The sequence below is a fragment of the Arachis hypogaea genome, chromosome 14 (genome assembly GCF_003086295.3).
Source record: "Arachis hypogaea cultivar Tifrunner chromosome 14, arahy.Tifrunner.gnm2.J5K5, whole genome shotgun sequence".
NCBI lineage: Eukaryota > Viridiplantae > Streptophyta > Magnoliopsida > Fabales > Fabaceae > Arachis > Arachis hypogaea.
This window is the reverse complement of record NC_092049.1, coordinates 133409043-133428936: the sequence shown is the minus strand read 5'-3', so window position 1 is coordinate 133428936 and position 19894 is coordinate 133409043. Positions and strand designations below refer to the sequence as shown.

Sequence of the window (19894 nt, the reverse complement as noted above, 5' to 3'; positions counted from 1 at the left end):
TTTGTTTTCATACATGTTGATTCCAAGAAAACATAATCATGGAATCTTGTTTAATGAAGATATTCTAGTGCTTTGGGCTATGGTGACTGGAAAGGAGATAAACTGGCCTTATTTTATGGTTCATCATATGCTTGAAATGAAGAAAGGAAAATCAAGTGTTGGTTTAGGATATGCTTGCTATTGGACCAAGATTTTCAAATGGCTTGGAATTGACTTGACTGAAGAGAAAAGTGTCGTCTTGACTAATGTAGCCAAGATTGATAACAGCACTCTAAGACAGATGGGAAGAGATCCGGATGCCCAAGAACCTCAGGCCTAAGGACAACCACAAGACCAGGTGCAAGCACAACCACAGACACCCCACCACCCCCTCCTTCGCCAACAATGCAAGATTTGATGGATGAATTGCGAAGCATGAGAGTATATATAGAGGAGCAATTTGCTGATATGAGGCAGCGTCAAGACAGGCAAACGAAAGCTATCAATCGTCAAGGAGAAGCAATTGATATTCTATACACTAATCTGGGCATCACAAACCCAAGGGGCATCATCCCAAGGCCTGGACCATAAAGAAATTGTTATCTAGAACTCCACATCATCCTATGATCTCCATTGATGCTTGGATGGGAGTTAATATTTTTGAGTTAAAAAAAATGTAGGACAAAATCTAGGTGTTATCTTCACTGTATCATGAAATGTGTCATTTCACTTTTGAGAGTCCCAGGTATTATTGTTCATTGTGTCATTTCACTTTTGAGAGTCCTAAGTATGTTTGATGCTGCTACTATTGCAACAGAAGCATAAGTTATTGATCAGCTTATTTTTTAAATCACCGTTGCAAAATTAGAGAATAAGCTGATCAATAACTTATGCTTCTGTTGCAATAGTAGCAGCATCAAACATACCTAGGACTCTCAAAAGTGAAATGACACAATGAACAATAATACCTGGGACTCTCAAAAGTGAAATGACACATTTCATGATACAGTGAAGATAACATCTAGATTTTGTCCTACATTTTTTTTAACTCAAAAATATTAACTCCCATCCAAGCATCAATGGAGATCATAGGATGATGTGGAGTTCTAGATAACAATTTCTTCATGGTCCAGGCCTTGGTATGATGCCCCTTGGGTTTGTGATGCCCAGATTAGTGTATAGAATATCAATTGCTTCTCCTTGACGATTGATAGCTTCTGTTTGCCTGTCTTGACGCTGCCTCATATCAGCAAATTGCTCCTCCATATATACTCTCATGCTTCGCAATTCATCCATCAAATCTTGCATTGTTGGCGAAGGAGGTGGTGGTGGTGGGGGTGTCTGTGGTTGTGCTTGCACCTGGTCTTGTGGTTGTCCTTAGGCCTGAGGTTCTTGGGCATCCGGATCTCTTCCCATCTGTCTTAGAGTGCTGTCATCAATCTTGGCTACATTAGTCAAGACGACATTTTTCTCTTCAGTCAAGTCAATTCCAAGCCATTTGAAAATCTTGGTCCAATGGCAAGCATATCCTAAACCAACACTTGATTTTCCTTTCTTCATTTCAAGCATATGATGAACCATAAAATAAGGCCAGTTTATCTCCTTTCCAGTCACCATAGCCCAAAGCACTAGAATATCTTCATTAAACAAGATTCCATGATTATATTTTCTTGGAATCAACATGTATGAAAACAAATACATCGATATACACTGCTCATTGCCCAACCCACTGCAACTTATATTACTTCTAGCATCCATGTGTGGATTCTCATATTGTAAACTCTGCAAACCAACTAATCTGTTGTATTCACCCCATTCCTCATCTGCCGCAATACCTCCAGTAAATTTTGTCCCATGATAAACTAGACTCCATTGTTCAGCTAGTTCTTGCAAAGTAACTCTATAATGCTGTTTCCCTAAATCAAACTCAATCAGCGGCATTACCTCCTCACGCTTTTCATCAGGTTCAGGAACAACATAATTTAAAGTACTATAAACATCCCTAATCAAGTGTGGGTAATAATCATCCCTAGTTTGTACAAAATCAATTAAGTGCTGTGTTTGCAATGCATTCCTCACCAAATTATAATGTCTATCCCGAATGAAATTGCCCTAAACTCGAACTTCTCCACATAGTTGTTCAATGCCCTGCGAGACGGCAGCCACCTTGCCATGTAATGGAATGAAGCAATTAGTCTGGCGGGGGCAGAGCTTTCTCCCTCAACCCTGGCTCTTTTGGCGTTCTTAGTTCTGGCCATTATGGGATACTAGTTTTGTGGGTTTTGTAGGGATTTTGATGAGGGTTGGAATTATGTATGTAGTTTGGAGTGGATGTGGGTGAGAATGGAGAAGAAGAAGACAGAAGCTTTCTGGAGTTTAGAGAGAAGAGAGAGGTGCAGAAATGGCGTTCGAACGTTTAAAAGGGGGAGAGAGTGGGTGTGAATCGATTGGATTACATTACCAATCGATTGAATTTGGCAAAAAGTTCAAAGTCATCACTTTTCAATCGATTGGGTAGCATTACCATTCGATTGAAGTTGGCAAAAAATTCAACTTCATCACCTTCCAATCGATTGGATTACATTACCAATCGATTGAATTTGGCTAAAACTTCAATGTCATCACTTTCCAATCGATTGTATTTGGCAAATCCATGTTGTTTTCGTGAATTCAATCGATTGAGTAACAAAAACAATCGATTGTTTTGAGGCATTCATTCGATTGGAAAATATAAACAATCGATTGGTTTAAGCGAAAACCATTCTACCTTACAACTTTCAATCGATTGTTTTGTGATACACTGTAATCCAATCGATTGAGTTATCATTCAATCGATTGTTTTGATAAACCAATCGATTGAATTTCAAGGAAACACGATTTGGAAGCCATGGACGAACGTCACGAGATCAAATTTAATATTTTAATCGATTGGAATGGCCAAAAGCTTTATTAGGATCAATGGAGGATATAATTGGTTGTTGTTTTTGTATTTGATTGTTAATAAATATAATAGATAATTGATAAAATAATAATTTATAAAATAAAAAACAGTTTCTATAATTAAATAAAATATATGGGGTTAATTTGTAAATAAAATTAGTTCAATGACTATGTAGCAATTGTTAAAAAAACTATAAAAACATGTTTTCTAATGGGACCATTAAGTGGTCCAAAGATTTTGGGACCACCGAATCCTGAGTCGGGTTTTCCATTCCGTACTGAAACAGTGCCAATATATAGTTCACAACATCAAACGAATTCAGTATCCTCATTTTCTTCTGACTAGTTTTCTTAAAAAAAATGTTTACTGCACAAGTAGAATTAGATCTTTTCTGGGGGTAAGGCACAAGACCTGCTCGTGCAAATATGCTGGCACAATGCCAGGATGCTTGCAGGTGCAAGAGAAGTCAGAATGCGCCGCCTGCATGCCGAAGACTTTTTTGCTTCGGTATAAATTCTGAGTGCGCTGACACAGTTTGTCGTTGCCAATATTGTTTGCACACTCTCTTGTACTTGTGATAACTATATTTGCACTAACAACTGTGCCTTTGATCTCTTACCAAAATGAGATTCTTGAGACGGTATAATTTTACTGTTTACTATATTATCTTTAGAAGTGAATGCCAAATTTGATTTTAATATATATACTTAAATGTATCTAAATTTTTAATAGTAAAATTTTTTGACAATATTATTGAACAAATAAAATAAAAGAATAAATAATTATTTGTTTAATTAATATATCAAGTTTAATACTCAATACATAAAATAAAAGAATGAATAATTATTTTTAACAACAGAAAAAATTTTAGTCTTACTAACATCATTCGACTGCCATAAATCTTAGTGGTGTGGTAAGAGATATAATTAAAACTGTAATATTATTTATTTGTTTATAGGTTAAGTAATTTGTTAAACTAAAATTTTCTGTTAATTTATTTGTATGTTTTAGTGTTGATATCTAGGTGGATGACTCAACCCTCCAGAAATGACTACCGTGTTCGGAAGTTTGTTTCAAGAATGCATAATTAAGTTATAGTTATGTACTTATGTTAGTAAAGGAAGGATTAGGATTGGTTTTAAAGTTATGTTTGGAAAAGAGCTTCTTTGATTCTGAAAAATGGTCTACTGTTAGCATTGTTATTATAAGGTTACTGTGTTTCTCAAAATTATTTAAGGATGTTATAATCATTTAGAGAAAAATTTACATAAATAATTTAGTAACTCAACCATCCATCCATTTATAAAAGTTGCTATAGATAACTTATTAATAATAAAAAAAAACATATAGTCAATTTTAAATCATATAATATTCTTTAGGCTATTTATTATTTAATTATTGATATGATTTAAAATTAACTCTATATATATATTTTAATCATTAATAAGTCATTTATAGTAACTTTTGTAGATGGATGGATTGTTAAATTACTAAATTACTTATGTAAGTTTTTTTCCACATGATTATAACACCCTTAAATAACTTTGAGAAATATAATAAACTTATAATAACAATGCTAACAGTGGACCATTTTTCAGGATCAAAGAAGCTTCTTCCCAAACATAACTTTAAAATCAATCCTAATCCTTCCTACCATAACTATAGCTTAATCCTGCATTCTTGAAACAAACTTTCCAACAATTCAGCAAATGACACGGCGGTTTTTTCGGAGGGTTGAGTCATTCACCTAAATATCAATATTAAAACATACAAATAAATTAACAGGAAGTTTTAGTTTAACAAATTACTTAACCTATAAACAAATATCAATAATATTACAATTTTGATTATATTTCTTACCACACCACTAAGGTTTATGGCGATCGAATAGGGTTAGTAGGAGGTGAAATTTTTAGCAAAAAATAATTATTCATTCTTTTTACTTAGATATATTAATTAAACAAATAATTATTAATTTTTTATTTAATTTTTTCAATAACATTATCAAAAACTTTTTCTATAAAAATTTTGATACATTTAAGCATATATCTTAAAATCCAATTTGGTATTTACTTTTAAAGATAAAATAGTAAACAGTAAAATTATACCGTCTCAAGAATCTCATTTTGGTAAGAGATTAAAGGCACCGTCATTAGCACAAGTGTCGTCATCACAAATGCAAGATGGTGTGCAGACAATGCCGGCTACCGGTGTCGGTGCACTCAGAATTTATAAAAGTCTAGGCCAGAGGCACCTTCGAGCGATTCTAACAATCACTCCTCTCGCACCTGCAAGCATCTTGACATTGTGCCGGCATATTTGCACGAGCAGATCTTCCACGAGACAAAATGGTTGGTCTCCTCCTTGGCCTCTTCTTTGGCCTCCAAGAGGGAAAAGATCTAATTCTACTTGGCCAGCATACCTTTTTTCGCAGAAAACTAGTCAAAAGAAAATGAAGGCACCGAATTCGTTTGATGTTATGAACTATATATTGGCAAAGAAAGAGTTTACTTACTGCAACAAGCTATCCCTTTAGATGTAAGTGCACCCAGAATTTATACAGAAGCAAAAAGTCTCCGACAGCGCTACCGGCGCCGTCAGGCGATTATGACTGCTCTTGCAACTGCAAGCATCTTGGCATTGTGTGCCGGGCGAAAACCACAAACCCATAAATAATAAACTATAAAACAAAAATCCAAAACCCCTAAATCAAAAACCATATGACCAAATTCCTAAAACACTAAACCATAAAACCCAAAACTATAAAACCATAAATCCAGACCTGTAAAACCTAAACCATACACATAAACCCTAAATCTTAAATACCTAAATACTAAAGTAATAAGTTTATACAATTTAAAAAAGACAAACTTTAATCCTAATTATATAATTAAAAGGAAAAAAAACTAAAAGAAAATTATAATGTAATAATTCACCATTTATAAGTTACATATATTTAACTTGCCATATTTATTAGATGAATCAACATAAAAAACATTCTAACTATTATAATTTATTTAAATTTAAGCCATTGAATTTTATTTGATTAATATTCAAAGATTGATATATGGTTTAGATTTTTATTGTCTTTGAATATAGATGACATAAAAATTTAAAATCGATTAACATAAAAAATCATGATAATTAAGCAATTAACGTAATGTAAAATTGATTTATATGGATAACAAAAACATTTTTATGAACACTGATATTAAAACATATATAGAATATAATTTAAATTTAAATAAAGATGAAGAATTTAAAAATAACTATCCAATATGATATAATAATAATAACAAAAAACTTTATATTATCAATGTTTAATTTAAACTAATTTGCTTAGAAAATTATTGAAAGATAATTATATATTTTAATATATAAACTCTAGACTGTAAACCCTAAACTATAAACACTAAGCCCTAAGCCCTAATTCGGGAAAAACAAAACTCCAAATCCTCACCAATACAAGCTAATTCTAATTCCAAAACTCTAAAACCTAAACAGTAAAATCTAAACACTAAGCCCTAAACATTAAACATAAACCCTAATCCGTAGCTCCTAAAACCTAAACAAAAATACCTAGACACTAAACCCTAAATTCTAACCCCTAAATCCTAAACATAAACCCTAAGCCCGAAAACACAAAAACCACAATCTTAAACCATAAAATCCTAAACCCTAAATATAAAAACCTCAAACCAAAAACCATAAACTCATAAATAATAAACCATAAAACATACACCTAAATAAAAAATCACATGACTAAAACCCAAAAACACTAAATCGTACAATCTAAAACTCTGAATTCTAAACCATGAAACTCAAAACTATAAAACCATAAACCCAACCCCTAAACTCTAAAACCTAAATCTTAAATACCTAAATACTAAAGTAATATATAGAGCATTTAGATTTAATTTTAAATTTGAATCTGATATGTTGCTAAATTTGCTTAGTAAATAAAAATTAAGATAGATGCAGTGATTAAGGATTATAAGCATATAAGTGTTTAAATTCAATACAATATAATTTACATGGCACAAATTTAAACTTCATTGAACCTGTTTCTTTTGCACACAACGTGATGATGTTGACAATTAATAGAAGCAAATTAATTTGTATAGATCAGCGAAGAACCAAAGCAATGCTAGTTAATAAAACTAATTGAAAAAAAACAGATGTATTTCTATATTTAAATATAATTTAACTATAGATCATACCATGAATGAAGAATTCAACCAAAAAGAGAAACAGAAAGAGAACAAAAAGAAGAGAAAGTAGCACAATGAATTGAAAAACAAAGAAACTAAGTTTATAACGTTGGCTATAACCTAGTAACTATCGATGACTATTTTTGGTATACAATAGAGTAGTTATTTGCTTGAATATTAGGATTCAACAATATAGTCAAGAGATATGATTATTTTAGAAATGATATCACCCACTCCCATAGACTCGCCTACTCTCCTTAACTCACCTACTCACTTTGCCTAAAGCTTATTTATAATTTCTCAATTTTGTGAAGGGGAAAAAGATCTAAATCAAGTAAATTGCAATAAAGTTATAGCACAATAACATAGTGATAGACAACTAACAGGAGCAAACAATAAACTAATTAAGATTATTTATAACTAAACTACTTTGTGAAATTGTACTTCATAGCTTTTAGGGTTTAGATTTTAGTTAACACCTCTGGCAGAACCTAAGATGCAATTTTAATCAATTGTTATTGATTAAATCAAATGTTATTGATTAAATCAAATGTTATCCTCATCAATTATCAAGTAAAAGAACACTTGCCCACGGCAAAGACAACCAATTAAGAGAATTCATAACACAATAAAAATTGAAACTCTACCGGGAAAAACCCTAAACCCTAAATTTACAAAGTCACTTTTATTGTTTTCTTCAATCATCCAAATTTAAAATAAATGGATACATTTTTCTAAACCAAAGAAAATATTTAAAAGGCATAATTTCAGCATAATAATCACATTTAATCTATTATAATCTTATTGGCCTATTTCAAAAAACGAGAAAAACCAAGACCTCCTAAAACAAAACTTGATAAATAGTGAACTAACTCACCAGCAATGTCCAACAAACCTAAATTCACAGTGCTCTCATCCACAATAAACATTTACCAAGGTCTTACAATAGATAATCCTACTTGTGATTATGATTATAATTTATAAATATAAAAGGCTCCTATGACATTATAGCCTCAGTTAGAATTGAAATTCAATGCGTAGTTATTTCCAATTTCCTTACACAAAATGCTATTACTATAAAGAAAGTAGCTAAATTTTCCTTTCAAAAAACCTCACTTTCATGAACTAAGTTTTGAATTCCAAAATATTCATCATCTTCTTGTTATTTTTTTTAAATCAAGAACCAAAAGTAGAAACAGTAACCATTATATAGAAGAATACATACCGCAAGAACACCAAATAGTTTTATAAGAAACGAACTAGCTCCGGGAATTTCCCATTTGAAGCTAAACTCTATCAGATTACCATGGCATAAAACCTCACAATAAACTTCCAGAAGAAAAAGAATGAAATGGGAATCGATACCGTCTCAGCAAGAAGCCTAATATCAGAAACAATGGCATACAAAGCATCCGTAGCCCAGGCAGATTCCCAATTTCAAAACTCCTATATCAACACACTGAAACACATATCAATAAATTAATTCAATGAGATAAAAATTTGAATAAAGAAATGAAGGAAATAGGTAAGGAAGGGTTACTTCGTGACTATTCGAGCACATTGGATTGACGGTAGCAGGAGGCAGCAGATGAGTCGAGGATTATAGAGTGCGTGACTCACAGGATTTTGGATCTCTCTGAAACACAAAATAAAGAAAACCAATAAAAAAAGGGAAGGAATATCACAGCCACTTGCAACAATCCAGGCGCAAATCAAGACACAATTTATCGCATTTCAACCAAGGAAACAAAAACAGATCGAAAAAACACTAAAGATTCACATCAAATAGACAAAATAAAATATTCACGCAACTGCAAGCACAACATAACACAACACCCAAACCATTTTATATGTATGTAATGAGTGAATCCCCTTAGTGGAAATGAAATTGAAGATAGTATGTTAGCTTTCTTGGCTTTACCACCGGGCTTGGGGAAGCCATGGAAGTGACATTGAAGCGTCTTCTATGTGGGGGAAAAAGAGTTGAAAGAGGGCTTTTGATTTTAGTGAACGGGAGAGAGATGTTAGTTTGGGGGTTTAGGGAAAATTCGACGGGAACAGAGAAGAGCGTGAAGGGGAGGTGAAGACGGTTGAAACCATTGGCAGAGTCGAAGATGGTAGAGAGTCACAATCACCTATCACCCAACAGATGCCACCAGCAACACCCATACTACAGTTTTGTATTTGAGATTGAAAGGCTCGGAATTATATTTTATTTTTCTCTTGTTTTAAAATAATTAAAAATGATTATTAGAATATCTGAGAAATTTAATTTTAATTTTTTCCTTATTTATAAATCATACTAAAAAAATATGATTTTTAAATTAATTTTTATACTCCTCAAATTTAATATGTTAAATGTCAAACACCGCCAGTAACATATTACTGACGAGGTTTATTCCGTCAGATAAATACCGATCCAAAATTCGACAGGAAACATTTTACCAAGGTTCTGAAAATTGAACCGGTCATTGAACCGCTCTAACTACTGGTTCATTGGTTCATAGGTTCAACCGGTTCGACTGTGGTTGAACCGAAAAAATCGTTTTATAATAAAATATAAATAAACACATTAAAACATAATTATAGTCTAATATAAATCTTAAAATATCATCCAAATTAAAAGTACTACATAAACCAAAATGTTATAATCTCATTCAAATACAAACTCAAAAGGCAAATAACAAAAACAACCAATCAACATAAACATAAGATGCCATGATAAAAATTTTTACTTACAACAGAAAGCATCAAAGCTGTTGATGGTAATACAGCAGTTCCTCCTGGAACATAAAGGCCCACAAAATTAATACTTCTTGCAACTCGCTTGCATTGAACTCCTTGGTACTTTCAGAAGACTCAAAACAAAAATATTGGTGTAACACCCCAAGAATGAACAAACACGTAAGCATAATTACAAAATCAAAGGACTTGGCACAAACATAATGGTGAAAATCCACAAATCAGGGGCAGTAATGCACATCTGACTAGAACCAAAATAAATCTTCCACGTATTTTGTATTTTGTATATAATCTTTTTAGGAATATCTAGCCTTTTCTAAATAAAGTTGCAAGCAACAATTGTCATAAAAGGACACCACTTAACATATCTTTAAATAATTTATTTTCAACTATTTAAAAAAATTGACTTAATAAAACATGGATCATCCAAAGTAAGTATAAGAATTGGAATGGCATACATACTTTCATGTTCTCAACAATTCTCTCAGGTGTCTTCTGAGCAGCATGGAATGCATATATATTGTTGTAGGCCACATCAAAAGCTTCCTTAACAGCTCCATCAAGCTGTACTCCCATAAAACAACATGAAGTTAAACAGCAGAAAAGCTGACTCTTACTCACTCAAACCAGAAAATTAGGTGCAGAATTTCAATTCGAATTCAAGAGAAATAAACAAACAAAACCTACCTATCAATTAGTTGCAGAATTTCAATTTCGATTTCAATTATTCAGTTGAAACAGGCAAACAATTATTCAATCAATTATTCACAATAATCTCAAGTTCACAACAAACACCATCCAAAATTATTCACAATTATTCAACAAACAACAAAATTCAGTTCAGTAAACAAAGAAAAATCAGCTCAGTAAACAACCATTGTTAAACAAACTTCACAGTTCAGTTCAGTAACTTCAGTTCAATCAGTTCACACTCCACAGCTCAAAGAAAAATAAAATATCAGTATATCAGAGACATGCAACAGAGCTTCAGTAACTTCAGTTCATAGAGCTTCACAGAATCAAAAAATTATTCAATCATACTCATTAGGGAGACAGAGACATGCAACACTGCAACGGTTATTCAATCAATTAATCAAACAATCATATCTAAAAGAAAATTACCTGGAAGCTCGAAGATGCCTTCAACAGAGATGGAGGGGAGACAGAGACACCGAGTGACCAAGGCAAGGAGCAGTGGTGGAGCACCTTCGAACCGAGTGACCAACAGAGCTAGCGGCGGCGTGGGTGCGCGACGGAGGCTTTGACGTTCCCACGGTGGCTGCTTAATGGAAGGGAAGGAAGGTTGCGATGGAGGGGAAGGGAGCGAGCTGAGGGACGACGGCGGCGGCACGAGGAGGTGGCTGGACGGAGGTGAGGGACGACGAGCTCGAGGAGATTGGGAGGAGCCCTGTTGCGTGAGAGAGGCATTCTGACTTCTGGAAGCTGGATCTGGGCAAGTGGAATGAAACGGCAACGTTTGGCTGTTCATTTAAAAAACCGGTCGGATTATGGTTTGATTCGACCAACCGATTTATCGGTTTAATTTTTTATGATTCATGATTTAATCGATTCGACCGATCAGTTCAAACCAATTTTTAGAACATTGCATTTTATCCTTGAATTTTCGACGATAATTACGAGATACTTAACGTTTTATTTGTAGTTCTAGTTGGCTATATCACTAGTTAATTTTTTAGACATTGGATATCAAATTATTTGCAAAATATAAAAATATTTTAAAAATTTAATTTTTTTAAAGATCAATAATTTTTTTTATTTTTTTAAATATGTTTATTTTTAAAATATTATTAAATATATTTATTTTAAATAATACAATATATATGATAATTATTAGTTAAAATAAAATATAAAAAAATATTTATTTATTTTTTACAAATTTATAAATATATAAATACTTACTTAAAATCTAATATTTAATTCTATTAATATATAATTGAATCAATATCTGTAATTTTCGAATTAAATTCAGATAAATACCTTTTATATACGGTTTGAATTCGATCCACGAACTCCTTAACCACAATATCACTTTTTCATTCTTTTAACCCGGAAAGAGGGATAGATTATCTGGAGTTCAATTTGGAAGTTAAAATGCCAGCCCAAAATTAAAATTTTTCTATGAAAAGTAATGCATGAAGGCTTACCAGTTAAAGAAAGATTGCACTCTAGAATCCAAATGGTGAACCCAATTTGTAATCGTTGTGATGCTACAGTAGAATCAATTCTCCACTGTCTCACCCAGAGCGTAGGGCAGATGCAAAAAGAAACTCATTTGGCAGCAATACTAACCTGGCAGATTTGGAAGATGAGGAACTTGATAATTTTTGAAGTCAAAGTCATTTCTCTTCAAGAAGTAGTAGCTATTGCAAGATCCAGAACTTTGGAAGCAGTGACTCACCTCCATTGATGAAACTCCAAGAACGACACTCCTTCTCCAAAAACTCTTCCTTTTTCACTTTACCCTTTTTCACGTTCTATGTCTTAATGAGGAGATAACATCTAATACTTTTATTTAGTTAAAGAATTTCCATTTCTCTGTTGCTCTAAGGCCAAAATAGGTCTTTTATTTTATTATACCAATAAAATTTGTCTTTTAAAAAAAAAAGAAAGAGGGATGGATTCATGGATCCCACTTGGCCACTTGAAGTTGGAGCTGCTCCATAATCCTGATCTCAAGCCTAGGTCCGTAACCAAGGTTTTGCGGGTAAATACTAGAGATCTCAGGGGCACCCAGCAAAAAATAAAATTCACCAAAATGAACAAACAATAGTAAAAATTAGGAAACCGGAGAAGAAAAGAAAAAGAGTGAGTGTGTGTGTAAAAAACAGAAAAAGGTAGTAAGAAGCAAAATAAATCCCGTCGTCGAAATCCTCCCAATCTGCATCAATAGAAACCCTAACCATTGGGTAGGTGTTTCTCCTGCTCCTTCTCCTCCTCCTCCTCCCACCACCACCATGGATGCCATAAGGAAGCAGCTGGACGTGTTAATGGGAGCAAATCGGAACGGTGACGTCAGAGAGGTCAACCGCAAGTACTACGATCGAGACGTCTGCCGCCTCTACCTTGTCGGTCTCTGCCCACATGAACTCTTCCAGCTCACCGTAACTACCTAACGAACCATCTCTCTCTCTCTCTCTCTCTCTCTCTCTCTCTCTCTTTTGTTCCTTATGATTAGGGTTAGGGCTTAATTTTAGTTTTGTTATTTTTGTTTCTCTTTCAGAAAATGGATATGGGTCCATGCCCCAAGGTTCACTCCTTGCAGCTTCGGAAAGAGTATACTACCTTCTCGATCTCTATTTACTTTACTCATTTTAACCTTATTCTATAATCTTTTTCCCCTTCTTTCTTTCTTTCTTTCTTTCTTTCTTTCTTATGTTACCTGAATTGAAGATTTTAGCTGTAAAATGGTTTAGTTTGATTTTTAATGATCTACACCTGCTGCACGAGTGCTCCAATGATTTGTCATAATACTGATTCTTCACTGGAAAAAAGAGCCCCTCCAATTATTGATATAGGTTTGATTCTTCACAATGAGTATATTAGTGAGGAATTATGGATTTTACCTATGGTGGGAAGGACCTAAGCTGGAACCTTTTGGGGTTTTGTCATGTGATGACAAAATCGGTAGGAACATTTGTTATAGTAGTAGTTCAGATGAAGGGGAAGCTTAGCAGGTTAGGTAGAGGTAGACACATAAGAAACTGAAAACAAAACTATTAGAAGGGATTTAGACTAATGATCCTTTTAGTAGACATGGTTTTGTGTTAGGGCATAATATTGTCGTCAAAATGGCTTAGTCGGTGTTCACGTTGTATTGCTTTACCATTTCTAGATATGAGGAAGCAAAAGCGAAAGGGACAGATAATTATGACAGGGAGTTGGAGGATGTTATAGACAAGCTCATTGGTGAATGCGATAGGAAGATTGGTAGAGCTCTGAAGCGTCTTGAGGATGAAGATGCAAAAGCGGCAATTGCAATTTCAGTTTCTGAAGTTACTCAGGTGACGCTATGAGGCATGGTTGGGATTTTCTCAGTGATTGTGATGGTCTATAAATTCTAATGATTGTTCTGTTGAATGTGCAGACTCCTGAGGTGCTTGAGTTGTCAAAAGAAATCAAGGAGAAGTTAAAAGAAGCTGATCAATATGGTATAATTATTAGTCCATACTCCATAGACTTGTTAGCATGTAGATGATCCTGCATCTCTTTTCCGTTAATTGTATGAAATCATGCAATTCCACGGGGTATAATGCATGAATTACTTCTGCTTATGCCATTATAACCCCTTTTTTTGGGTCTTAAGTTGTAGCTTTTGCTGATAAGTTGAATGTATATATTGCCTAAGTATTATATTAATGTTTATTTTTTTGGTTCTTTCTAATGGTTCTTTGCTTGAAAAATGATAATGTATCTACATTTGTTGATGGTTCTGGTATGTTGTAGAATTGCATGGTGGCTATGCAGCCTACATCTATTCATAACATATATTTTCAAGTTTAATTACATGTAAAACCACATCAGTTGAAAGGGTTTATTCCTTTCACCAAAGCTGATTATGAGACTTTAAAAACATTTGTGGTGTTTAGGATTTGAACATTTGTGTACGCTTGATATTTTAATATTCCCCCCTTTTGATGAGCGTGGAGTTATATAAGATGTTATATTTTCATGTGTGTATTCCATGATGAAAACTTAAGTCTTTATTTATCTTTCCACCGTGTAAAATATTTTGGATGCAGATCTTGAAGGCAAGACAGATCTCAAGATTCGTGCTTTAGAGGTTGTGGAAGAACTTAGAACTAAAAGAGCAGACAAGCAGGTCAGTTATCCGTTATCACCCTTGAATGCTAAGATCCATGTGTCGTTGTCAGTGTTGTAAACTCTGGATCATTGTTTGACCTTTTTCCTTTCGTTGTTTATCCTTTGTCATTAGACTATTAAGATAGTTGTCTGATCACTATTTTAGAGGAGCATACTAACAATTCTTTTGACTTTCTAACAATTTCCAAACAGTCCATGCTCCTGTTAGATGCCTTTAACAAAGACAGGGCATCTTTACCTCAACCTCTGCCAAATCCACCTCCTTTGGCTCCCATTCCTGTTGCTGCTCCTGATCCTCGAACTCAAGAGATGATAAATGAGAAGTTGAAGAAAGCCGAGGACCTTGGTAAGCCACTGATCTGATATTCTTTAGCTTATTGGAAGACTGAGGAGAGATGCCTTCTTTAAGGAAAAAGCCCTTTAATTTATATTTAACAATATATAAGTTTGGATTAATGAACAGGCGAGCAAGGAAAGGTTGATGAGGCGCAAAAAGCATTGGAAGAAGCCGAAGCACTTAAGAAGGTCCTTCACTTTTTATAATATGGTTTTGTTTGTCTTGCTATTGAAATCATTTTGGGTACTGTTTGCTTATTTAAATCGAAGAGTTCATATATACCTGCAGTGATTTTTTCTTGTTAATTTTGATCTGTGTTAACAATCTGATTTTTGTGTCAGCTTCCGGCAAGGCAGGAGCCTGTAGTGGATAATTCAAATTCTTCAAAATATACAGCTGCTGATGTGCGGATTGTGAGTAGATTTCCTGTGTTCTATAACTTCAATGAGATTAAATCTGCACTCGTATTTCGATTACATTTCAAATGATGCATCAAAATAAATGAAATGTGTAATGTCAAGTCGTTTTCCATATTCTTGCATCCAAGCATTTCACTGCAACTTGTACCTTTTTGAGAGCAAAATACACATGTATCAGCATATATTATATATTATATCAATTGATTCTTATGTTTTCTTATTCATATATAACTACTCAGACTGATCAGAAGCTACGCGTGTGTGACATATGTGGAGCATTTTTGAGTGTTTATGACAGGTAACAACTGATCCTGTGCAATACATCTTTTTACCTATCTTTAAGTTTTGATAGGAATTTATGGAGTTAGAATTTGGGGTTTCAAGTGCTTCAGCTTTTGACCCGTTAGTAATACCTCTTGTCACCAGCAGGCTCTTGTGCCAGTTTTACGAGGATAACTTTTGCAGCTAAAGAATGTGCGTCTTTTCTGTTTTTGCTTGTCGATAATGCTATTCTTAGCTAGAAAATTTTTGGGGAAATCATGTGATACATCAGTTGCAATATATTAATTTTTTTTTTGTACGTTTCACTGTACCATTTTACTTTTTGTTACTATTTTCAGTGATCGCCGCTTAGCTGATCATTTTGGAGGGAAACTCCATTTAGGGTATATGCAGATTCGAGAGAAGTTAGCAGAACTCCAGGTAAAACATCTTATATGCAATTATTATCATTAATTATTTTGGATAATTGTTTATCTAATAATACATGAATAGTTTATTGGGGAGAGAATTTATCTCACAATATGGTATTATGTTATTTTCTTCTTCAGGAGGAGAGGACCAAGAGCCGGAAGTCACTTGATGACAGGAGGTGAATTTCTTTACTACAAGCTTGTAAGTATGATTTAATGATTAGTTAATTGTGTTTTGTGCATTTATTTGGCACTAGATCAAAAGAAAGGAGTAGGGATCGTGAGCCAAGTAGGGACCGTGATCGAGGTGACAGTCGTGAACGAGGGCGAGACTATGATCGTAGGAGCAGAGACCGCGATAGGCATCACGACAGAGATCGTGGATATGATAGAGAACGTGACAGAGACTATGATCGATCAAGACGTCGGAGGTCCCGCTCAAGATCACGAGAGAGATCCAGGGACTATGATCGCCACAGGTAAAGTTGTCACTAATTTTGGGCAACTATGAAATGTATTTGTGGTGCCTAACTCTTTTGTTTCTTTGGCAGGCGCTATGATCGGTACTAGGTATTTGATGTGGATCATTTGGATTATGATATAATATTTTAGTAGCCTGGTGTCGGACAAAATAATTTTGCAATTTCTGTGTTGAGAGGATTCTCCAATGATGGATGTAACTTGAGCTTTAGGTGTAGCTTTATGGTTTTGATGGATTGATGTTGGTTCAGAGCTATTGAGTCCACCTTGTAATTTGCCTACTTGGATCACTTCATCGACATTTGCACTTTTTAAAATAGTTGGTTTATTGTCTTAACATTTGTTATCCATCCGAAATACGATCATTTTGTCGTTATGAATTGTGAAAATTTTAGTTTAGTACAAATATATCTATAAGATTGCCCACACTTAAAATATAGACTTACTGCGAGTTGATTAATTGAAATCAAACTAGTCATCCATTTTAATGTGGATAATATTATTCCTTGATAATGACATTCTTATTAAGACATTTATGTAAATTTAATTTTAATACTCTTACATGATTATTCAATAAGATTTATGCGATTTTTTAGTTAGTATTGGTTATCTATATAAAATTCTTTCACATTGTGTACGAAATTAAATTCTTTTATATGGAAAAGAAAGACATATTTGGATATGTGCTCCCTATTTTTAATCATCTGTATTATTCGAATGTGAATCTGCGTTAGTTGGGACCAAGAAGCAATTAAATAGATATTTGATTAATTGCATATGGATTTTACTTCTAACATTGACATTGTAGAGGATTCTACTTCTAACTAACATTGCAGAATAATGGACAAATAAAGTAACAATGGAAATGGTCTTCGAAGATGATTCATTTGATTGCACTGGCATTAAAGTCAAAGTTAACAAAGAAAGAAACAAAAGCAACGGCTCAGATTTGCCGTGAAGCAGCATCAGCAACGAAAGGCAAGGTGGGAGTTCGTCCCACAACACAAGTAACCACACTGTAAACAAAACACACAACACTAAAAACGAAGAGAGCGTTGTGGGACCACACCATGACCTGGAACCCTAACCCGGTTCGACCGGGAGCGAGGATGCGCTGAATGAGAAGCGGCACCACGAGGAGAACGTCGAGCGTCACGGCCTGCATTGCGTTGAACCTCACATAGCGGGAGAGGGAGGTGTTCCTCACGATTCCGAGGTAGAGAGCGAAGAAGGCGATGAAGGAGGCGTATGGGAGAGAGCGGTAGAGCGAGTAAAGAGGGAAGAGTGGGTCGAAGAGCACGGCGAGGTTGGGGTTTGCGGAAAGGATGAACCGTCCGTACTGGAGTGAGTTGAAGAATGGGAGCGTGTATGCGGCGATTGAGATTAACCGTTCTGTTGGTGGCGGTGATGTGTATGAGCACGTTGTTGTTCGGGTCGATACGGTGCCGTTTTGGGGGATTCTTTTCGTTTTGAGGATTGGGAGAGGGGAGAATTGTCGCTGGTGAGTTTGGGTTAGGGTTTGGGGTTGGGGTTTGAGGAAGGTGGAGCGGAGGAGGAGAGGGATGGAAGCCATGTTTCCAAGGTAAGTTGCTGAATTTTGAGTTTAGGGCTTTACTTTGGTTTTGTTTTACACCGTTACTGGCTCTAACAATTCAATCAGTTGCCACTATAAGGTACAAATACACTTTAATAATACCACTCTCAGTCTACTATATTTTCATTAAATTTATTAAAATATTTTTTATTATCCTTAAATTTCTCTAGTTTTCTTTATACTGCATCCTATATGATATTTTAGGGAAACTTTTTTTTTTATTAAAAAAAAAGGTGCATTTGAGAATGATATCACTGTATCAGTAATTTTGGATTAACATTATCATCCTCCTAAATTATACCGTCAAATTAATATTTGAAAGTTTTTTAATGCAACTAACAAAAAAAAAATGACACGCTTTCTATTGAACAAATAGAATCATCTTCTGTCAAATTAGAGTAAATATTCATAGTAGTTTCTGAGATTCACGCAATTACTCATAGTAATCCTTAAGATCCCAATTTTCCTATTGTAGTCCTCCAGATAGAGCTCCGAGTACTCAAACTAGTCCCTGGCCATATTTCAGGTGATGACTCATCACCGGAGCGCTGACGTGGCCTAGGATTGCCACGCTGGAGTGCTGCCAACGGCTAGCTGAGCTGGCTAAGTTCCAATTTTTACCCAGATTGGTCCCTCCTAGTATAATTAACCCTAAATCCCCAAATTCTCATACACATCCCCTCTTCGTCTTGTTCACCTCTTCTTCTTCTTCTTTTATACACTTGTTCCTGTTCATGCACTCTCATCCGGGGCTGCTACTCATGTCGATAATGGGTGGAGGTAGCACTGCAGGTGGAAGCTCTGTTCGTTCCCCATCTAGCTGGAACCGGAGTAGAACGCAAATGAAGAGCAGAAGATCGGCCCTGCCAGAATGGTGCGGCTGTGGCTGTAGGCCAGTTCTCAGATGGTCTGGCACAGATTCAAATCCGAATAAACCGTTCTATGGCTGCCCCAATTATAATGTAGGTTAGAATAATCACTTGTGTTGCTGTTATTCTCCTCCCCTGACTGTTCTTGTGTTGTTATGCCTCCCCTGACTGTTCTTGAGTTGTTCCTCTCTAAACTTTGATCCTTTATTGGTTGCAGACAAGTGGGAAGAGATGGTGCGGGCTTTTTGTGTGGGCAGATTCTGTGAATGAGGAACAGGTTGAAAAGTCAGAATCGTGTGGTGATGAAGTGAAGATCAACGTTGATTGGAGGCTTCGAAGGTTGGAGGAGGATGTCCAGATGCAAAAAGTGATGACCCAGTTGTTAGTGTTAGCTCTGTGTGTATTGACAGTGTTGTTGGTGATCCTGTATTGTAAATGATGAATGAATTGGTGGTTTTGGGTTCGTTGTTATCAACATTTGTAAAAATCTACTTCTTGATGGAATGAAAAGTGCTATTAACTATGAAATTGTTGTTAATTTAAATTCCATTGTATATGAAAAAAATAAAGAAACTGCTTCTTGAATGGTAAACCACATAGCATAGTATATTAACATAAATTCCATTGTTTATCAAGAAACAACAAAAGTTGACTGTAAAAGGCAGCCTAGAAACCATGTTGCTGCTATCTATAGTTTCATCAAAAGCAAGGCCAAGGCATACCAAAGAGGCCTTTGCATCACAGTTCACCATCTAGTCATTATACGATGGAAAAGACTAATTACAAAA

At 34.7% G+C, this 19894-nt stretch overlaps 2 protein-coding genes and 2 long non-coding RNA genes across 4 annotated transcripts; 1 reads left to right on the top strand and 3 right to left on the bottom strand.

Moving 5' to 3' along the window:
* Positions 1-4229: 4229 nt before the first annotated feature.
* Positions 4230-5560, bottom strand: LOC140178422 (uncharacterized). The gene is made up of 3 exons (XR_011871645.1): positions 5436-5560; positions 5029-5342; positions 4230-4667 (listed from the first exon to the last, which is right to left on the bottom strand). It is a non-coding gene; the product is annotated as an uncharacterized lncRNA (long non-coding RNA).
* A 2701-nt stretch (positions 5561-8261) lies between these two features.
* LOC112744280 (uncharacterized) lies at positions 8262-9332 on the bottom strand. The gene is made up of 3 exons (XR_003172729.3): positions 9053-9332; positions 8672-8767; positions 8262-8590 (listed from the first exon to the last, which is right to left on the bottom strand). It is a non-coding gene; the product is annotated as an uncharacterized lncRNA (long non-coding RNA).
* Positions 9333-12437: 3105 nt separating this feature from the next.
* Positions 12438-17019, top strand: LOC112744277 (U1 snRNP-associated protein usp106). Its single transcript, XM_025793850.3, has 13 exons — positions 12438-12995; positions 13115-13167; positions 13727-13895; positions 13979-14042; positions 14634-14713; positions 14908-15061; positions 15179-15240; positions 15394-15465; positions 15711-15769; positions 16092-16173; positions 16302-16342; positions 16421-16642; positions 16715-17019. Exons 1-13 carry the CDS (start codon positions 12849-12851, stop codon positions 16731-16733), a joined length of 1224 nt encoding a protein of 407 aa, XP_025649635.1. The 5' UTR covers positions 12438-12848; the 3' UTR covers positions 16734-17019.
* A 490-nt stretch (positions 17020-17509) lies between these two features.
* Positions 17510-19628, bottom strand: LOC112744278 (protein TIC 20-II, chloroplastic). The gene has a single exon (XM_025793851.3). The coding sequence runs from the start codon at positions 18214-18216 to the stop codon at positions 17587-17589; it is 630 nt and encodes a 209-aa protein (XP_025649636.1). The 5' UTR covers positions 18217-19628; the 3' UTR covers positions 17510-17586.
* Positions 19629-19894: the final 266 nt, after the last annotated feature.

Excerpts from the sequence above, each read along its gene's own strand:
- LOC112744277 (XM_025793850.3), top strand. The coding sequence starts at position 12,849 with ATGGATGCCATAAGGAAGCAGCTGGACGTGTTAATGGGAGCAAATCGG. Across the intron at positions 13,896-13,978 it reads CAGTTTCTGAAGTTACTCAG|ACTCCTGAGGTGCTTGAGTT; the intron begins GTGACGCTATGA and ends TTGAATGTGCAG. Across the intron at positions 15,241-15,393 it reads AAGCCGAAGCACTTAAGAAG|CTTCCGGCAAGGCAGGAGCC; the intron begins GTCCTTCACTTT and ends TTTTTGTGTCAG.
- LOC112744278 (XM_025793851.3), bottom strand. The coding sequence starts at position 18,216 with ATGGCTTCCATCCCTCTCCTCCTCCGCTCCACCTTCCTCAAACCCCAA.